Source organism: Anoplophora glabripennis, unplaced genomic scaffold (assembly GCF_000390285.2).
Source record: "Anoplophora glabripennis isolate ALB-LARVAE unplaced genomic scaffold, Agla_2.0 scaffold68, whole genome shotgun sequence".
In the NCBI taxonomy this organism is placed as follows: domain Eukaryota; kingdom Metazoa; phylum Arthropoda; class Insecta; order Coleoptera; family Cerambycidae; genus Anoplophora; species Anoplophora glabripennis.
In genome coordinates this window covers 75106-92616 of record NW_019416739.1, presented here as the reverse complement: position 1 = coordinate 92616, position 17511 = coordinate 75106, and the positions used below count along the sequence as shown (strand labels likewise).

At 33.3% G+C, this 17511-nt stretch overlaps 1 protein-coding gene across 1 annotated transcript; it reads right to left on the bottom strand.

The window, feature by feature from the left end:
* Nucleotides 1–935: 935 nt before the first annotated feature.
* Nucleotides 936–16753, bottom strand: LOC108905233 (arf-GAP with Rho-GAP domain, ANK repeat and PH domain-containing protein 1). Its single transcript, XM_018708028.1, has 11 exons — nucleotides 15408–16753; nucleotides 14193–14787; nucleotides 13248–13441; nucleotides 11204–11439; nucleotides 8104–8227; nucleotides 7832–8044; nucleotides 7472–7659; nucleotides 3373–3618; nucleotides 3177–3311; nucleotides 1435–1653; nucleotides 936–1342 (listed from the first exon to the last, which is right to left on the bottom strand). Exons 1-11 carry the CDS (start codon nucleotides 16360–16362, stop codon nucleotides 1082–1084), a joined length of 3366 nt encoding a protein of 1121 aa, XP_018563544.1. The 5' UTR covers nucleotides 16363–16753; the 3' UTR covers nucleotides 936–1081.
* Between the last annotated feature and the right edge of the window lie 758 nt (nucleotides 16754–17511).

The window sequence follows — 17511 nt, the reverse complement described above, 5'->3', positions numbered from 1 at the left end:
ACACCATCTGCCGTGAAGTATTACTCTTTGGCGTATTACTTTTGTTGTGTGAATGTACGCCAGGAGCCCTGCTATCCCTCATAAGTGAAAATTTAGTTCTTTTAAATAACATAAACAATGAAAAAGGTACTTAACAAGTAATCTAACACAAAACTCAAGCAGTAATCAATAAATGGAAAACACAAAAATAAATAATCTATATACTTACCTGATTTTTACAGCATATGACATACTTAAAATCTTATAGCTAATCTTCAAGTACTGGTGCCAGGATTGTCTTCTAGGGCGTTTAAAATTTCTCTGAGTTTCTTCCCATCCAACATTAGCGTATTGGCGTTCAAAGCTCCCATAATATATTGAACCACTCTTACAAACACTTTCTTATTCGATACTTGAGGGTCGGGATAATCCATCTGTTGTGTTTTCTCGGAACAAAAAGTGGGCTCTAACCATATCAATTCTTTCTCGATTCATATACATGCTTTTTCATATCAAAATTAAAACACAAAAATTAATTGTACCGTTACTAAACACCGAGATAAATAATTTTATAAGGTTATACACGGACACTACACAAAGGCACTTTACGAGCACCTGCTTGTAAACCGATAGTCGAAAACTAAAATAAAAATGTAACAAATCCATTTACCATCCCGTCATATCATACCAGGTGTGAAGATAATCTGCAGTTGCTACCTTTTAAAGGCAGTATGGCATTTCAGCAGCACAGCTGTGGCTAACCTCCGTTCCCTACAGAGGCATTCGGAACATGATGGGATTCTGCTTAAATTTAAACAGTGACAGTAGTTCAGCTAAATTAGGTCAATGTCAAACGGTAAATAGTAAAAAAGATAATCATAATTGTTCTCTTTTTCATTAGATTAATACACTCCAGGATTAGAATGAAATAAAAAAGTTAATGTAAAATATCGTTTAATGTATATATAAAATTATATACTATAATGGAATAGATAAAATAATTATATAAAATATAGGATAAATACTTTCTAAGGCACAACACGTGTAGGCAACAATTTGGCATAAAATTTATGTATATAAAACAGTATACGATGTATAATTTTTAAATTGATAGTAACTTAGGCGGTGGGGCAAGGTTGTTTGGATATCTCGATTTTAACATAGCACTCAACCAATTTGCCCTTGAAGCGGCGTCGGTCCAAACCAACACGTTACCAAAATATGGCGCGTTTTTAGTTCTTTTTGGATGCGTCTTTAGCTCTATAAAAGTTATAGTCCATCTCGATTGAGGATTTCTCTTTGATTCATGGCCTAAATACCATATTATGTCTTCAACATTCCAAGAGTGTAATAAGATTTCTCCCTAAAATAATGCTCACGTAACAATTACAAAAAAAATTAAAAAATATTTTGCATGTTTTTAGCAATTAATTGAAAATAAGAAGCAACACTTACGGTTTTATCCTTAAAATAGGCTAATTTCCCCTGGGAAAATTGGAATGTTAACAATTTAAATAACTTGGATTTATTATCGGCAAATTTCAATTCCCCTGATACGGGTAGCGGTTTCTCTATTAAGAATTCCCAGTATTTAGATAGAGGTGCTATAGTCAAATAATTGTCCTTTCTATCTGCTTCGTCCCAATAGCCCCATTTTAAGACTACATTTAAAACCTTAAAATGATATTTGTTTAAGGTAAATGTCCACGATAGTTTTATTTATAATAATCTGATGTACGTTTGGTATTTTTTAAGTCTGTCGATGATAATTCAGGCACCGTTTTAGGTCAAAAAACCTAAAGGTCTAAATTTACTGGAGTTCAAAATATTTCAAAACACACGATATTGAAATTAAAGAAACCCACTATAATTATGAACTTCAGAATTTTAATATCATTGTGTATTTAATTTTGAGTAAAGTTCAATAAGTTCAAGTTCATTTAATTTTGAATGGCTTTTTTAGAAAATGAAAAAGAAATGAAACGAGTAAATGACGTCGCAACATTGCAATTTTTTAATTTAAAGTGAACTTGCTTCGAGGAGCAATCAAAAAAGTTTGTCATTCTATCAATTGATTTTCGACAAAACCACGGGTAAACTACCGCACATGGTCCTCCTCTGTGCCTTCTTGGTACTTCCTCTGGATTAAGGGGCCCCAACTGTACCCCTGACGAGAAAGAATCTATAGGCACTTCGTTGGAGCCTGGAAAATAGTAGTCCAACTGATGAGAAATCGAGCCATACAAGGCAGGAATGCCACCGATGTCGATGCAAATGGTTAATAAATACCTTTTTTTCATTTTTTCTCACAGCTAAATTTTATTCGAAAATTAAATCCCAGTAGGCCCATAATGTGGGGGTTAATTAAATTTCGGATAAAAAATTAATTCTAAGAATAAAAAGAAAGGGATTATAGAGTCTTTAGGAGACATTTCAGGGAAAAATATTGTTCTCTGAGTGTTATACATTCCTAGACTGAATTGCTTAACATTAACATAACAGTATAGTCTTTCCGATCTCAATTGAAGAACCAAGAGGTTGACAGTATGTACCAGGTTTGGTTGCTGATGCAGCAACTCGGCATGGAAGTATTTAAAAAACGTGTCCCCATATTTATTTAGTGATACTTATATACAGGTCTGGTCGCCCAGTTGAAGAACGAGCGTGCGGGCAAACACAGCCACACTAGGCGACCCTGGCCATAAATTCAGTTGTTGACAAATTGCCTGGCAGTGCAGTGCAGCAATGCGGAATTTGGTGTGATTCAGGTAATTTTAATTTATTATAGGTACCTTCTATTCATTCATATTACAATTGCGAAAGGGAGAAATAAGAGGGATATTTTGTTTACTAATATTATTACAACATTGGAGACTTTTTAAAACAGAACAAAACGAAATTTACCATCAATATAATAAAATTGTTTGAGAACATAAATAATTAAAATATGTTGTTGGTCAAATGAATATAATAGAAATTTTCTAAACATTTTTTCAAATTATTATTTTTTACCTTTAGCGGAAAATTTTTTAAGGGACGCCTATGAAACTCATTAAATTTTATTGCTAGACGTTTTTATACATGTTCAACTGACTTTGGAAAGACTATACCACAAGATAGTGAAATAGTTTTGTCTACTAATTATGTATAGAGCCATAAAATGAGCCACAAGTGCTATAAATGAAGTATATTTTTACCTTTTCCTCATGGTGAATAAGTCTTGATAATCTGTCATTTAACACTATCTCCTCGAGTACAACCTCATGCACCGGTAATTTAATATTACCGCACAATTCAAGACATACTTCATATGCAGTTTTATTGGGCCCTATCTGAAAGGCAATATTAAACCAAGTTAACGTGGCTTGATTCCGAAACACAATAAATACTCACCGCTACATTGAACGATTTCCCTTCTTTATTATGCGTAAAAATCCAAATCCTTAAATCGCCCGCCGATTTCTTCGTAACGCCCTGCGGGGATTTGCTATATTTTTCTAATACTCTGAGCATATGTTGTTCCTTTTCGAGCTCTCCGGGGTCTTCGGGAAAAATGTGTCGATAATATTTTATTAGTTGTTCGACAACTTCAGTGTCACGCTGATGGTCATGGCTTGTCTTTGATGCGTCTTCTTTGTACTACACCAATATATATTTTTTAACAAAGTTAAAACAATGTTATTAAGAGTATGTTTTGTATAAAAGTGTTTACGTAAATATGGGGGAGCAGCTGTATCTTAGGAACAGGCCACAATGTTGAAGAAAAGAACTGTCGATAAAACTGACCGCGAGAAATTACCTTATATCAAAATTTTTTGTAAGGCAAATATCATTTGAAAGAAATGCATGTGTGTTTAGCTTGACGTAATCTCGTTAGAAAGATATTTCTTTTTATTTAATCACAGAGAACAAAAAGTTGTTGGTCTTTATCAAAGGAAAATCGTGTCATCACTTTTAGGAGGTGTAAAATGAACAATTTCAAATTTAAAATGAAATTGAATGTAAAATCTGAAATACTGCATATGCACTGTGTTTTGGCAGTAGCTGTAGTCGCCCAGCTGTATCAAGTGTACGAAGTGATTGGTTATACGTCAAATACTAACCTAAACCTAAATCAGAGAGTGTCTCCAAAAAAGAAGTAAACAACAGTGGCGCGTACAAAGGTAAAATGTAGTACATATGTGGAATTTAAAAAACAAATTGGATATATAATAAATTACATTAAAAATAGTTTGAGAATAAAGGAATTTTTGTAAGAACAAGAGTGCCAGACGTGAACTGATCCCTTCGTCACTTCATAATGTATAAAGAAATTATTCGATTTCTAAAACCCTTAAAAGCGTATTGCACTGGATCCCTTGACAGGCAATGATTTATTACTTTGCATCGAATATGATCGTACTATAGATCATGCAAAAATCTACAACTTTTGTAGAGGTCACTTTTAAGATAACCTCAAAATTTCCGAAAAAAAACAGGTTTTTTTTCTTATTTTTCATTTTTTATTTCTCATTTCCGCAAAAATTTTTTCTCATTTAAAACACTTATTTTCAAAGAAAAATTCTACTTGGAAAAATCGTCGTACATAGTCCTGCCGGTGATTATTTTTTTCGCTTTGACATATACTTTTTGGTGAATTAAAAAAATCGGTAATCACAATTCAAAAACATGCTCAAAAATGCAAAAAAAAAATAAAAAATGACTTGCAACAATGAATTTTTCAGAAATTTTTAATAATTTGTTTACATTAAACGAAAAATTCAAAAACGGATTAAACGGAAAAACTACTAAAGAAATTGTGTCTCATTGTTTGACCCAAAACTTTATTTTTTCAACCCTCCACCACCCCTGCTCACGCATTTATTTTTTTTACGTTTATTAAAAGCCCCTTTACCATTTCCACTTATAAAAGTCCAGGTAACTATTTTTTTTTCTCCAAGTGTAATTTGGTTGGACTATTGGCAAGAATGGAAATTTTAATTGAAATAAGTTTTCTTCGATAGTGAAGAACTTTGAAAATTAAATATACAAATAGTTTCTACTTTTAAAGTATTTTATCATTATAATTTAAATGCGTAACATTCATAGAATGCGATATAAAAAAGATTAGATTAATTACTTCATTAGTATTCATACGATGAATTCCTATGCACATGGCACTTTTGTTGAATCTCTTTTTGTAATAAAACAATAAACAATTGCAATGCAAAAGTCCAAAAGGGTTCGACACGTAATACGTAAGGAGAACTAAAATGTTCTCGAAGAGATAAAAAGTAGTCTTGCAAGTGATAAGTGGTATACAGTGCATCGGATCTCTCCTGTACCACGAAGTTAGAAATTGGGTAAGATCTTTCAATCCTCCAAATAGTAGTTTAAAGCCAAGTTTTTTCTGTAAAGATATTTTAATGGACAATAAATGTTTTCGTTTTCTTAAAAAGTCGTCCCAGTTACGCCCCTTGTGTGACCAAGGAGTGGTCGTAATAGTATACAGGGGATAAGAAAATAAAAAATAATTGTGATTTCATACGAAATTTTCTAAAAACTAGATTATTTTCTTTTCAAAAACAGCCACCTGCCTAGAATCACAAACTAATAATATAATAATATTATAAGTCAAATATTCTATTTCTAACAAGATCCGATTTGATTAAGCTAACTCAAAGGTATTTCTTTAAACAGTGTTCATCCCCGCCTTCCTATCCTTATTTAATGAGTTACATCAAAAAGTGTACAATTGAAATAATACAAAATTAGTTAAGATTGCAAGGTAAATATTTTTAAGCACATTTAAAAAATTCTTTTTGCCACCAGAAATTTTTTTACAGTGTGATACAGTTGCTCTCCCACCTTACGTGAACACATTGTATATTTGCAATGTTTCTAGTCTAGTGATTACATAAAAAATAAAAGATAAAATAAATCTTCCACAAAAATTGTATATTAAATTTCTTCATTGAATTTATGTTGAACGTACAGGGTGGTGATGAGAAACTCGCTCCCTCTATTATTCCCGTTATATTGCAAGATGAAAGAGAATAAAAGTTGTTCGAAACAATTTTAATCTTTACACATTTTTAAAAAGTTATGTGAAAATATACAGGGTGTATCTAAATAACACCGAAAAAATGTATGGGGCGATTCTCAGATGAAAATCTATAGAGGTTTTTGGTACAAAATTTTTTGAAAAAATTCTCCCTTGAAAAGTTACGCCCCAAAGATTTCAAAAAAAAATGTTTTTATTATTTTTTTTTAATTTATTCTGTGGTTTTTTAACTTATTTTGAATTTGAGGTTAGGTTTTCTGGTTTCCTGGTTAGCTTCCTATGAATTTGAGTTAAAAGTTATGCAAAAATATTGGTTGCACACTCAAAAGTACCATTTTTATGGATTTATACTCAGGTTTAGAAAAAATTGAGTATGTTCGTTTTAGGTTAAGATTTATAAATTTGTTTGGTTATGTTTTCGGTCTAGATTCATGATTTAGGAATATGTTTAATGTTTATGATTTTTTTTTTGTTTGGCAGCCTTTAGCACATAATTTTCCTTTTTTTTCATTTTTAGATACCGAATATATCAAATTTCGTATGATCGAGTTTGAGGCTAGAGATTACTGGGCCATTTTGAAAAAATTCTAGGTATACATTCCAATTACCTCACAGGAACTTTATAGTATAGGTAATTTCGGAAAGAATAAAAAAAATCAGTACTATTTGATAAGTTCTGATGCGTGACTCGAATTATTTCCGATATTTCCCATTCAAAAATTTTAAAAAAATTGTGTTTCTTTTTTATCTTCCATGTATATAAAGCTAAAGAAACCAAACTTGGTGAACATTATATGTCAAAAACACTGCACTTTTTGAAATTTTGTCAACCCTGAAGTATTTTTGTAAAGGGTTGAAATAATCAACCGTTATGACATTTTCGGCAAAATTCACTCGTGTTAAACAGCACATCTTTTTAAAAATACATTACAACACATTTATTTTTTTTCTCATAAATCCTTCAACTTTTCGAAAAAAAAAGAGATCAAAAAGTTAGTACATGAATGGGGTTTGTTAGACATGTTTATTTTATCGAAAAAAAAATGATAAAAAAAATGTCATAGGGGTTGATTATTTCAACCCATTACAAAAATATTTCAAGGTTGAAAAAAGTTTTTTTGACAGATAAGTTCAACTATTTTATTTTTAATTATTGGAGAGGCGTATCTTTTCAGGGGTTTTTTCAAAAAATTTTATAACAAAAACCCCTATAAATTTACATTAGAGAATTTTCCTTACATTTTGTCGGTATTATTTAGATACGCCCTATATAGTGTGCGATAAGCGAAAATCAGAAATTTTGACGATTATTTATTATTAGGCATTTTCAGAACCTTGAAACTTTTTGCATAAAATATGTTCATTTGGCATTACAATCGGGACGCTTTTGTGTGATTCGTTAAAACCAAATATTGAGCGAATTATGATTAGCAGACAAAAACTACTTACTTCGGAATGCATTAAGGTAGGCCCCCAAATCGACGCTAAATTTTCAACTGACATTAGATTTTTCGCACTTTGAGAACTTATAAAATGCAAGTGACCAAGCAATTTCCTTGTTGTTTTATAAGAAATTGAAGGCAATTGATCCAACGCTGCTTTATACATCCTCACTTTTTCATCAACATCTGAATGTTCTGAAATTAGACGTTACTTAGATACAAGTTCATCTGTTTACCTTGTAAGGTCCAAAAATTTCGTAAGATCAAAATGACAAAAATTAAATATACGTCAAATATTTTATGAAAAGATATTGAAAATAATTATAAAAAAATCTTACTAGAAAACGAAGAAATATTTTTCACTTACTTGAGACTTCATAAAGGTACTGACGCTGACTACTTCCCAACAACGGTTCGGGCAGATCCCTGAAGAATCTTTTCAAAGCCGTACCCACTTCGTGTTCTGTACATAAGTCGCTCGTCAGTTGAACAGCAAACGCATCCTTCCCGAATTTGGTCAATATTTCTGAAATTAACGATCCAGATCCAGCACGTCTATAAATGCCCTCGGTCATACTTCCTAAGAAAATAATGAATGCGTTATGTATTAAATTATTTTCCGCTACTAGTTCATATTACCGTGAGCGTATATATAATTTATACATTTCTCTACAATTACAGGTATATCATTTTTGGTAAGTTGCTGTTGGTCTAAATTAGCTCCGTTATTGTGGGCTTCCAGTTTGATTATGTGACACCACACCTGAAAATTACAAGAAGATTAAGATTACCAATAAAAAAAGTTAATCAAATATGTAAAAATTTATAGTGATCAAGTTTGAAAAAATAAATTTGAGTCAACAGAATTATACAGTCCTGGACGGTGCATTGGGTGAAATGGCCGAATTCCTTGGCCTCCTAGAAGTCCTGATTTAAGTCTAATGGAATTTTATTTAAGGGGCTATCTCAAGCAGAAAGTCTATGGATAAAGTCTGTTGAATAACAATTTATTTGAATTGAAACGAAGAATAAAAGATATATTTGAATAACCATTATATTATTTGTTTATTTATGTTTACTATATTAGTTACATTTTTTTCTCTAATAAATAAGGAGGAATAGGAATTTGGAGTTTTTGGGTCTGAAAAATAAAAAAACCAAGTTGGCTGATCAAAATGAAAATTAACTTTTAGTTCTCTACAGGGTGTCCCATTTTAATGTCCCACCCCAAATATCTCGAAACCCGAGCAGAATGAGGAAAAATGTTTTAGACAAAAGTTATAGGGTTCGGAGGGGGACATACGATGGTGACCTTGAAAATGACCTTGAAGTCGATTTTCAAGGTCAAACGAGGGTCAACTTCGATTTTTCAAATGAAAACCCCTATTTTTTATTGCAGGATCGTATTCTACGGAAAAAAATACAAACTTTTTGCAGGAAACTTTTTTTTCGAAAATGCATTTTTTTCCGAGTTTTTCACGAATTTCGTTCGTCATGTTGCTTGAAGTGTCAGATGGATCCTATTGACCACTAGGACAGACTGGGGTATTATTTCACCAGAAACACTAGTACTCGATACAACGGTGGTTGTGTAACTAATCCGGAACAGCGAAATTTCAACTCTCCGAATTAACACACATAAGGATCGTCTGGACAAAGTGAAGAGGGGGCGCGTGTGTTTCTCTATTATTTTGAATAGCTGTAAACAATTTTCACCTGATAAAATCAAAGGTGTGAGAGGAACAGTTCAAGACAAGGATAAAATTGCTGCCAAAAAATCGAGGGGAACGCACGCCCCCGTTCCTCTCCTCAGAGAACTCTAGCAGTCTCATGTGTGTTGATTTGATTTGTCAAGTTTGTGTTATTTTCTGTTTTTCTATTTTCCAGCAGCAGCGCGATCGGTAGGGGCAGATGGGGTAGCGAGCCTCTCCTGCCGCAGCTCCCTGCTCATGTAATCTTCAAGCGTCTTCGAACATGCGGTAGGGGCCCGGGAGTTGCGCGATGGCACGTTCTCGCTCGGTCTCTTCGCTCTCGCAGTAATGCTGATTATTGGATCGTACCGAACAATTAAAAAATTTGATAATTTGATAAGTTCCGTTGCCCTGCTCTCGAGCATTAAAGACTCAGGCAGCGAGTAATGCATGAATCCCAGCCAGGATCCATCTGACACTTCAAACAACATGACGAACGAAATTCGTGAAAAACTCGGAAAAAAATGCATTTTCGAAAAAAAGTTTCCTGCAAAAAGTTTGTATTTTTTTCCGTAGAATACGATCCTGCAATAAAAAATAGGGGTTTCCATTTGAAAAATCGAAGTTGACCCTCGTTTGACCTTGAAAATCGACTTCAAGGTCATTTTCAAGATCACCACCGTATGTCCCCCTTCGAACCCTATAACTTTTGTCTAAAACATTTTTCCTCATTCTGCTCGGGTTTCGAGATATTTGGGGTGGGACATTAAAATGGGACACCCTGTATAACTGTCTTAGATAAATAGTTTTGATATTTTTAAAAACAGAGGTACTTCACTCCTGACAATTTTTGAAAATTCATCGCAAAAATACCCTGTGCATTAATTAATTGGACTAATTTCTTCCTAGTTTAAGACCTGGCAGAGATGATGCCCAGAAGCTCAAATTTCTGCTCGAAAAATTTTCATTATTTACACCCCACATGCACTCAATCCGTGGACACACTGTATAACGAATTTCTTATGCTGAATGGCAACAAAAACTTTAAAAGCGTTTTTCGAGAAACCACTTTATTAATTGGTTGGAGACATAACCCAAAAAGTTTTCAACAAATCGACTCGAAAGTACAGAGCTCATAATATAATTCAGGGAACATCGTAGGGGTTTTTCGATTGATATAACAGAATTTTTAATCAATTACTCAACAACCACTGAAGATAAATGTAAAATTTGACAAAACAAAACAATAACTGGTTGCTTTGAAATTAGATAGTCCGAGAGATCTCAAGATTTCAGATTATAAATTTGGATTTGGATATGTAAGTTACGGAAGAAAAATCATAGTTTCTATGTAAAAAAACTGAAAACTTAAAAAAAAATTAAGAATTGGAAAAGGCGAAAAACTGCCAAAGAATTAAAAATATCCTGTATTTCTTAAACAAATCAAAAGAAATGGAGATGCAGATTTTTACTGTGGAATTTTTCACGAAAATTGAGCTATTATTATTATTATTAAATATTCAAATCTTTGTTTCTTTCACAAAATTGTATCTGTATAAAAATGTAATCAGTAAAACAGGTATTAGATAGCTTATCAGTCATAACTTTATAATTAGCAAAATTGCAAAATGTAAACAAATAAAGTCAATCTGGCATTATTTAGGGCTTACTGATAAAAAATATCGATTAAGTTGATTTACAATGTGTCTTAAGTGAAATACTTTAAAAAATAATATAAACACCTAATTGATTTAAAACAATAGGATAAAATAATGAAATAATAGTATAAATTTATAAATTTAGAAAAAAAAGGCATTTACTAAATATCACACAAAAAAAACATAACAATTATCTAATTTTTAAGGAATCATATATTTAGTTGAATCTAAAATAGGCAGTAAATAAATTTATCCTCGTTGAAACAAAAATAGTTAAAAGAGTAAATTATAAATAATGTTAATTTTATGTCCGAACACATCCAAAAAAAAAAAAATTAAACATGCATCGGTGATTTAAACAGTGCAAAAAATCCAAATAAATATACCAACCTTAGTTTCTCTCGCTGTCCACATTCGTAAATATAGCACCAAGTCGGGACAATCAATCAACATGTTGGGTCCCTTATCGTTTGTTCGCGGATTATTCTCTGTGTCTTGATAAGACTGAAGAACTATACATCGAGCTTTCCTAAGGTCCATTTTCTTCACTCTTTGTTTATCGATTGCATAATAAAGTTCTCTTTGGGTTATAATGATCCACGCTCCTACCCAATTCCCGCTAACGCCTGAAAGGGACATTTGTAGTAATACAATTAATTATTTCTGGATTACTACAACTGTGTATATTAGTTAGCAACGAATATTTTAAAAGGCTTCAATAGATTGGATGTCGTGTGTAAGCAAAGAGGTAGATACCAATTTTTAATAAGAAAAATTTAAATGTATACAGCGAATCTAAATCCAGAAAATTAATTTATATACTCAGTCCGGCTATCAAGTTTTGAGGCTGATTTTATTGTGGCGCTATCTATGTGCGGTCAATGGAAGCATTTAGTAGGAAGCCTCCCAAGTGACCAAAAAAAATTTCATCAGTACACTATCTACCACGAAGTTATAACGTTTTCAGTAAAGCAAGTTTTTAATAGTTGTTTGAACATTGAACATCATATAGTAATCGTTATATCTTAAAACTGGTAAAACAGCCACGGAAACGTGTTACAGACAGCGTATGGTGAGGAGTGTGTATCACATCCGGCTGTGTTCCTGCGGTTCGGGAGGCATCGTGATGACCAAGACAGCATGCACAACGACGAGAACATGGGGCTTCCCCGCTCAAGCCAAACGAACGAAGACATTGAAGCTCAATAGCCGAACTGTGATGCAGCATGTTTAAGGACTGACTGGTCAAACTTAAATTTAAATTCAGGTAATTATAATAAGAAAAAAAAAAGTCCTATGAGAAATATCTGATAACACTTCATTTTAGAAATACCGGAAGTCGACATTAACTCTTATTTTAAATAGAACACCCTATATATTATTGCATTTTCGGATTCCTCGTGAAATTTGAAGGTAACTTTATTAAATATTCGCTATACCTAGAAGTTATAGATATTGATATTATTTTTTAAAGAAAAAATTTTACAGTAACGTACAAAGAAAATAGTGCGGACAAAAGTTTGATTAAATGTTTTTAAGATTTTAGAGCAACACAAAATTAATTGATTCTTACATTTTGCAGATACAAACCATGCATGTTTTTTAAATAATATCTACAGGGTCGGAAACTCCCCATGGTTCATCGGCCGTTACGTGAGAGCAATAAAGAAAGTCATAGAAATCCGTGCGATAGAGAAAGATGACTATAATGAAGGCATCTAATATTCACCGCCCATTTTGCCTTTCCACAAATAAGATCCACTTCTTATTTCTAGAAGGGCGAAATGGGCGGTGACTATTAGACGCCTTCATTATAGCCATCTTTCTCTATCGTACAGATTTCTATGACTTACTTTATCGCTCTCACATAACGGCTGATGAACCATGGGGACTTTCCGATCCTGTATATAGGTTCGATAGATCTATCTTTAATAATAATGGAGATATCGCTGAAAAGAGCTTGCCGTAAGCACACCAAGTCTTTGCCTAACACAGTACATTTATGTTTCCATTCATTCAAAGGTTACAGATATTTAGCGAGTGCTACCTCGAATGATGCATAATCGTGCGCATCTGCCACTCATCTAATTGTGCGTAAGCAGCTACAAGAGAAGAGGGTACGATAATTCTAACTGCAAAAATCAACGACGTGAGACTTTAAACGTGATCGTCTTAAAATGTATTGCAAAAATAGTGTGACGGAAATACCCAATTAAATAAAAAAAGTAACTGAAAATGATACAAATAAAAAATTGCAGACGGTATAGAAAGCTTTAGTCTCCTGGGACAATGTGCCTGTAAAAATAAACCTTGCAAAAAGTTTTTATTTGTAACCACATTGACGCTCGCAAAACACTCTGGAAACCGTAAAAATATGCTGAATCAGAAGTTGCAATGAAAGGGTTAAATAAATAAAATATTTGCATCAAGTTACCTTCTCGAACATAAGCCCAACCCATCCTTGAATAATTCGCTGTCAATTTTGTGGAAAATCTGCTCGTAAGTGACTCTGCAATAAGTTGCATCCAAGTTCTCCTTTCACTTACGCTACGTGATCCATAAATATGCCCACCTCTGGCTTTCCCGGTAGTATTTAACTCAAAACAATGCAAATCGTCATTATCATATCTGAAAAAAAAAAGAAAAATAGGCGTGGCACATAAAGCAAAAAAAATTTTTTTTTTTCAAAATGAAGGCCCCATCATACTGTATAATTTTATTTTAATTTAAATCTGAAAAAACTATAATGCCGATGATTGCTTAGAGGTATTTTTAATTTCGAGGCATATCCACAAAGTAAGAGTACCTCGAAGAATACCTACTGAGACTATGATCTGTTTTTTATTTTCGATAAAGTTGGCATCACTGCATTGAAGGGCCAGAGGAGCTGAACGCTTGCTCATTTATCTCAATCAGTTGAGAACTGTTGTTGTGGTGGCGTGTTGAAATGAGTTCTGCTATTCCGAATCCCGCCAGATGCGAGGTGAGAAGCGTAATCCTGTTTCTTCTTGTAAAGGGAAGGGCGCCATTCAGGTTCATAATGAAATCAAGACTGTTTATGGGTATGGTGTGACGAATCGTACTAATGTAAAGACTAAAAAAATGTTTCATGACAAATGAAATTCACTTTTCTAAAGGTGCTTAAGGGTGGAAAAATCTTCTACTACTACTTTTACTTTGTGGATATGCGTCGTATATTTGTGCCTTCCACAATTTTTACATACTCAAAAAAATTATAAATAATATACCTTGGTATAGGTAAAGACGCCTAGAGAAAAATATATAATGAAATTTCCTATCTATTTAAATTTAATATAACAATATTTAAAAAATTAATAGTTTTCATTTTAATTGAATTTATCAAAATATACCTACATACCTGTAATTATATTTTTTGTCTTGTAAAATTTGTATACTCAATATGTTTTCTGCTCGAAAATGTTCTTTTAAGTGTTGACAAGTGTTGTCAGAGTAACACACGAAATTTGAATTTTCTAAGACACACCACCTGCCACTGTATTCGCCAAACAAATCTTCAACGGGGCCACTTTGAATTTTATAAAGCATTCCCTTTTTTTGGACACACGATTTCACTGATATTGCTGGTCGGTCGACATTGTTATCTTTATTCTTTATACCTCTGACAACGTCGGGTGCCTTTTCTAAAACCTCTTTGACCTGCTTAAGCCAACTATATTTTTTATTTTCCGTGTGAGTCTGTTGTTGCGATTTTTCATTCGTGAACCAGTTACTTCTGGATTTCTGACCATTTTTGGTTACTTGTTCGAGTTCTTCCTCTGGGAGGCTGTCAATTCTCATGGGAGGTGTAGGAGGACTAACAACATCCTCGCTTTCAGAATCGTTTGATATGCTCCAATCTTCAATAGTGTGCGCGTTTGAAATAGTACCGTACAAATCTCCTTGCAATAATTCTTCAAGTAATTTCATGTCATTGACATGGCCTAACGCAGACTCTGAAATAGTATTATAAATACAATAATAGTGCGTTATTATAGTGACTAAAAGCTTGTTTTTAAGTCTTTTTAGTGTGCTATTTTTTATAGCCTGCAATAACCAATCCAAAAAATTTTGTAATTTTGATTGTCAGAATTTATCGTTTTGTTATAAAAAAACATATTTTGCGGCATTTATATATAAAAAGAATTGGTGGTGGCTTGCTAACCTTTATATAGTTAGGATTTGATGAAATTGGTGATGGGATATCTCGAATGAAAAAGTAGAAATCATTCAATTATTGAAATATTTTCCATTTATGTGGTGGCTGGTAACCACAAATTCTAAATTATCTTGCAAACGGCTCGTTTGTGGACCTATGTTTACTAACACTTCTTGCTTCTAGTATCATGTACTTAGAACGGTTTCAATTTGCGTTATTAATTATAGAACACCCTGTATACAGTGTGTTCCAAATTTGATATATCATTAATGGTATCCTGATTGTTATAAAAAATAAAAAGAAGCATAAATTAGAAAAGTATCCCACTTTTCTAATCCTAATTACGCATAAAATAACGATTTAATAACACTATTGTTTTTTGTAAAAAATATTAATTAAGGGTTAAGTGTTTCTTACCTGCAATATTATTCGTAATGTTATTTAGCGGATCGAACTGAAATATTACACTCTTTGATGCTCTTGGTGTCACTGGTACCTGAGACACAATTTCATGATTTTCATACACTGAATTTATTTTATTCACACTAGATTGTCCGCTACCATTTGAATTATGATCACATTCACTGATATTATTATTTGTTAAATCTTTACTGCGTTTATCGATGACATTATATACTTTGTTTTCATTTAAATTGTCACCAGCAACGGAATCATACAATTTCCACGAACTCGAACTGGATATAGCATCGTCATCTGTTTTTCCATCGGATTTCTGGAGATTTATCAAATCGGCGAAAGTTTCACAATTATTGTCATTTGGATTTGTCGGAAATATTCTTTCATAATGTGCAAATTTATGAAGATTGTTAGAACAGCCTGAATTACTACTAGAAGTAATCGAGGCTGGGGCATCATATATTGATTCATCTGGTAGTGGAGGTGGTGGATGAGAAGGAGGTGGTAAGTCAATTGAACCTTCATCTGATGAGACGGAATCATTATTTACATTATTATAAACATTTTCAGTTTGTGAAATTGGGGAACCAAATTTAATAGATTTAAAAATATCAATAGATTCTTCGTCTTGCAATTCAGTTGGATCCTCTGAGTTATGAGGTTCCTGAGAACTCGAACTAAATCGCCTCGTAATTTTACGAACACTCTGTCTAGTACCCTCAATCACAGCTTTCTTTCTATCTTGAACTAACTGGCCAATATCTCCCGCTATCTGTTTGGATGCATTGCTTAAAGAACTCACCCTTCTGGAAAATGAATTAAAATGATCTTCTTTTGGTTGTTCAGAAGCTGTATTATTGCAGTCATCTATTCTTCTTGTTGATCGTCTAGGAGTTGGGATAGGTTTCTTTACTTCACCTGGTAATATTCGAGGCTTTGGTAATGGACTATCCATTTCCAATATTTTTCAATACAACTTTTATTATAACTCATTTGGGTTGAACTCCATATAAAACTGATTCCAACAATACCACCACATCAATACAATGAAACCACATCAATATCCTAACAAAATTTTGTGCACAATAAGCGATTATCTGTAGAAATGTAGATAAGAAATATAGAACATAAAAATATTTATCACAGCACAGACAAACGTAAATATTTTTAGTCACAGATTCAATTTCATTTCTGTAATATTATATCGGTACCTATTGATTGGCTGATTCGTTTATTACGAATACAAATACACTTCCTTTCCCATACACTTTGGATGACTCATAATAGCGTTTTAAGATAAAAAGAGAATCATTTTACAAAGGGAGAACATATTTCAATTAAATTGTTTTGATAAACAAAGAAAATTAAAGCTGCGACAAAATTGGTTAAGTGGAGTTTACACAACGCTTGGAGTGATTGGATTGGTGACATTTGTGTCGTTCACAGAACATCCTAACTAGTGTCGTTCTTTTTCAAGATCGCTAGAGAAATGAGAATTAGGTTTCCTACAAACTTTGACCTTGAGTTGTCCAATAGCTTTGCAGTATTTATAAGGCTGAAATATCTCATCGGTATATTAATTTAATTTCTATCTGTAACTCAGTATCCGTTGTTTGAATAATTAATCATAATAATTTATGTTCTATCAGATAATTAGGAATATTGGGCAGGTTTTAATACAGTTAATACAAGCGCCGTTCAGCGAATTTTTTGACTAAAGACGTTTGACCGAACTAGTCCGACCGCGCGCCATTATTCTATGGCTAGAAATTGGCCTCAATGATTTGGGATCGAGGGGGATTATCCCTCTTTATCCTGCCTCATCTCGTGTAGGCCTGGACAGCCTTCGTAGGTGGGCCCCATCCGTCGTCTACCCCGACCGCAAATGCGGCCGGTGTAGGCGCTTTGTGGGACCTCCTTTTGTCCTGGCTGGGCCCCGCCGGCTAGGGCCCTTTCTTCTGGCGCTCTTCTTGCTTCGCCGGCTCGTCTGTGTAAACCCCGGGGGTAGTGTCATGTTTATGTGTGGTATGGTTGGGTAGGGTAGTGCGGCTATGCAGCCTGGGATGCGCTTTGCTAAGGTGGCCCTTAGGCTAGCGCGGGAGGG

Coding starts and splice junctions, on each gene's coding strand:
- LOC108905233 (XM_018708028.1), bottom strand. CDS start 16,362: ATGGATAGTCCATTACCAAAGCCTCGAATATTACCAGGTGAAGTAAAG. Junction 13,442..14,192: donor GACAAAAAATATAATTACAG/GTATGTAGGTAT, acceptor TTTTTTTTTCAG/ATATGATAATGACGATTTGC. Junction 8,228..11,203: donor GGACAGCGAGAGAAACTAAG/GTTGGTATATTT, acceptor TGTAATTTTCAG/GTGTGGTGTCACATAATCAA.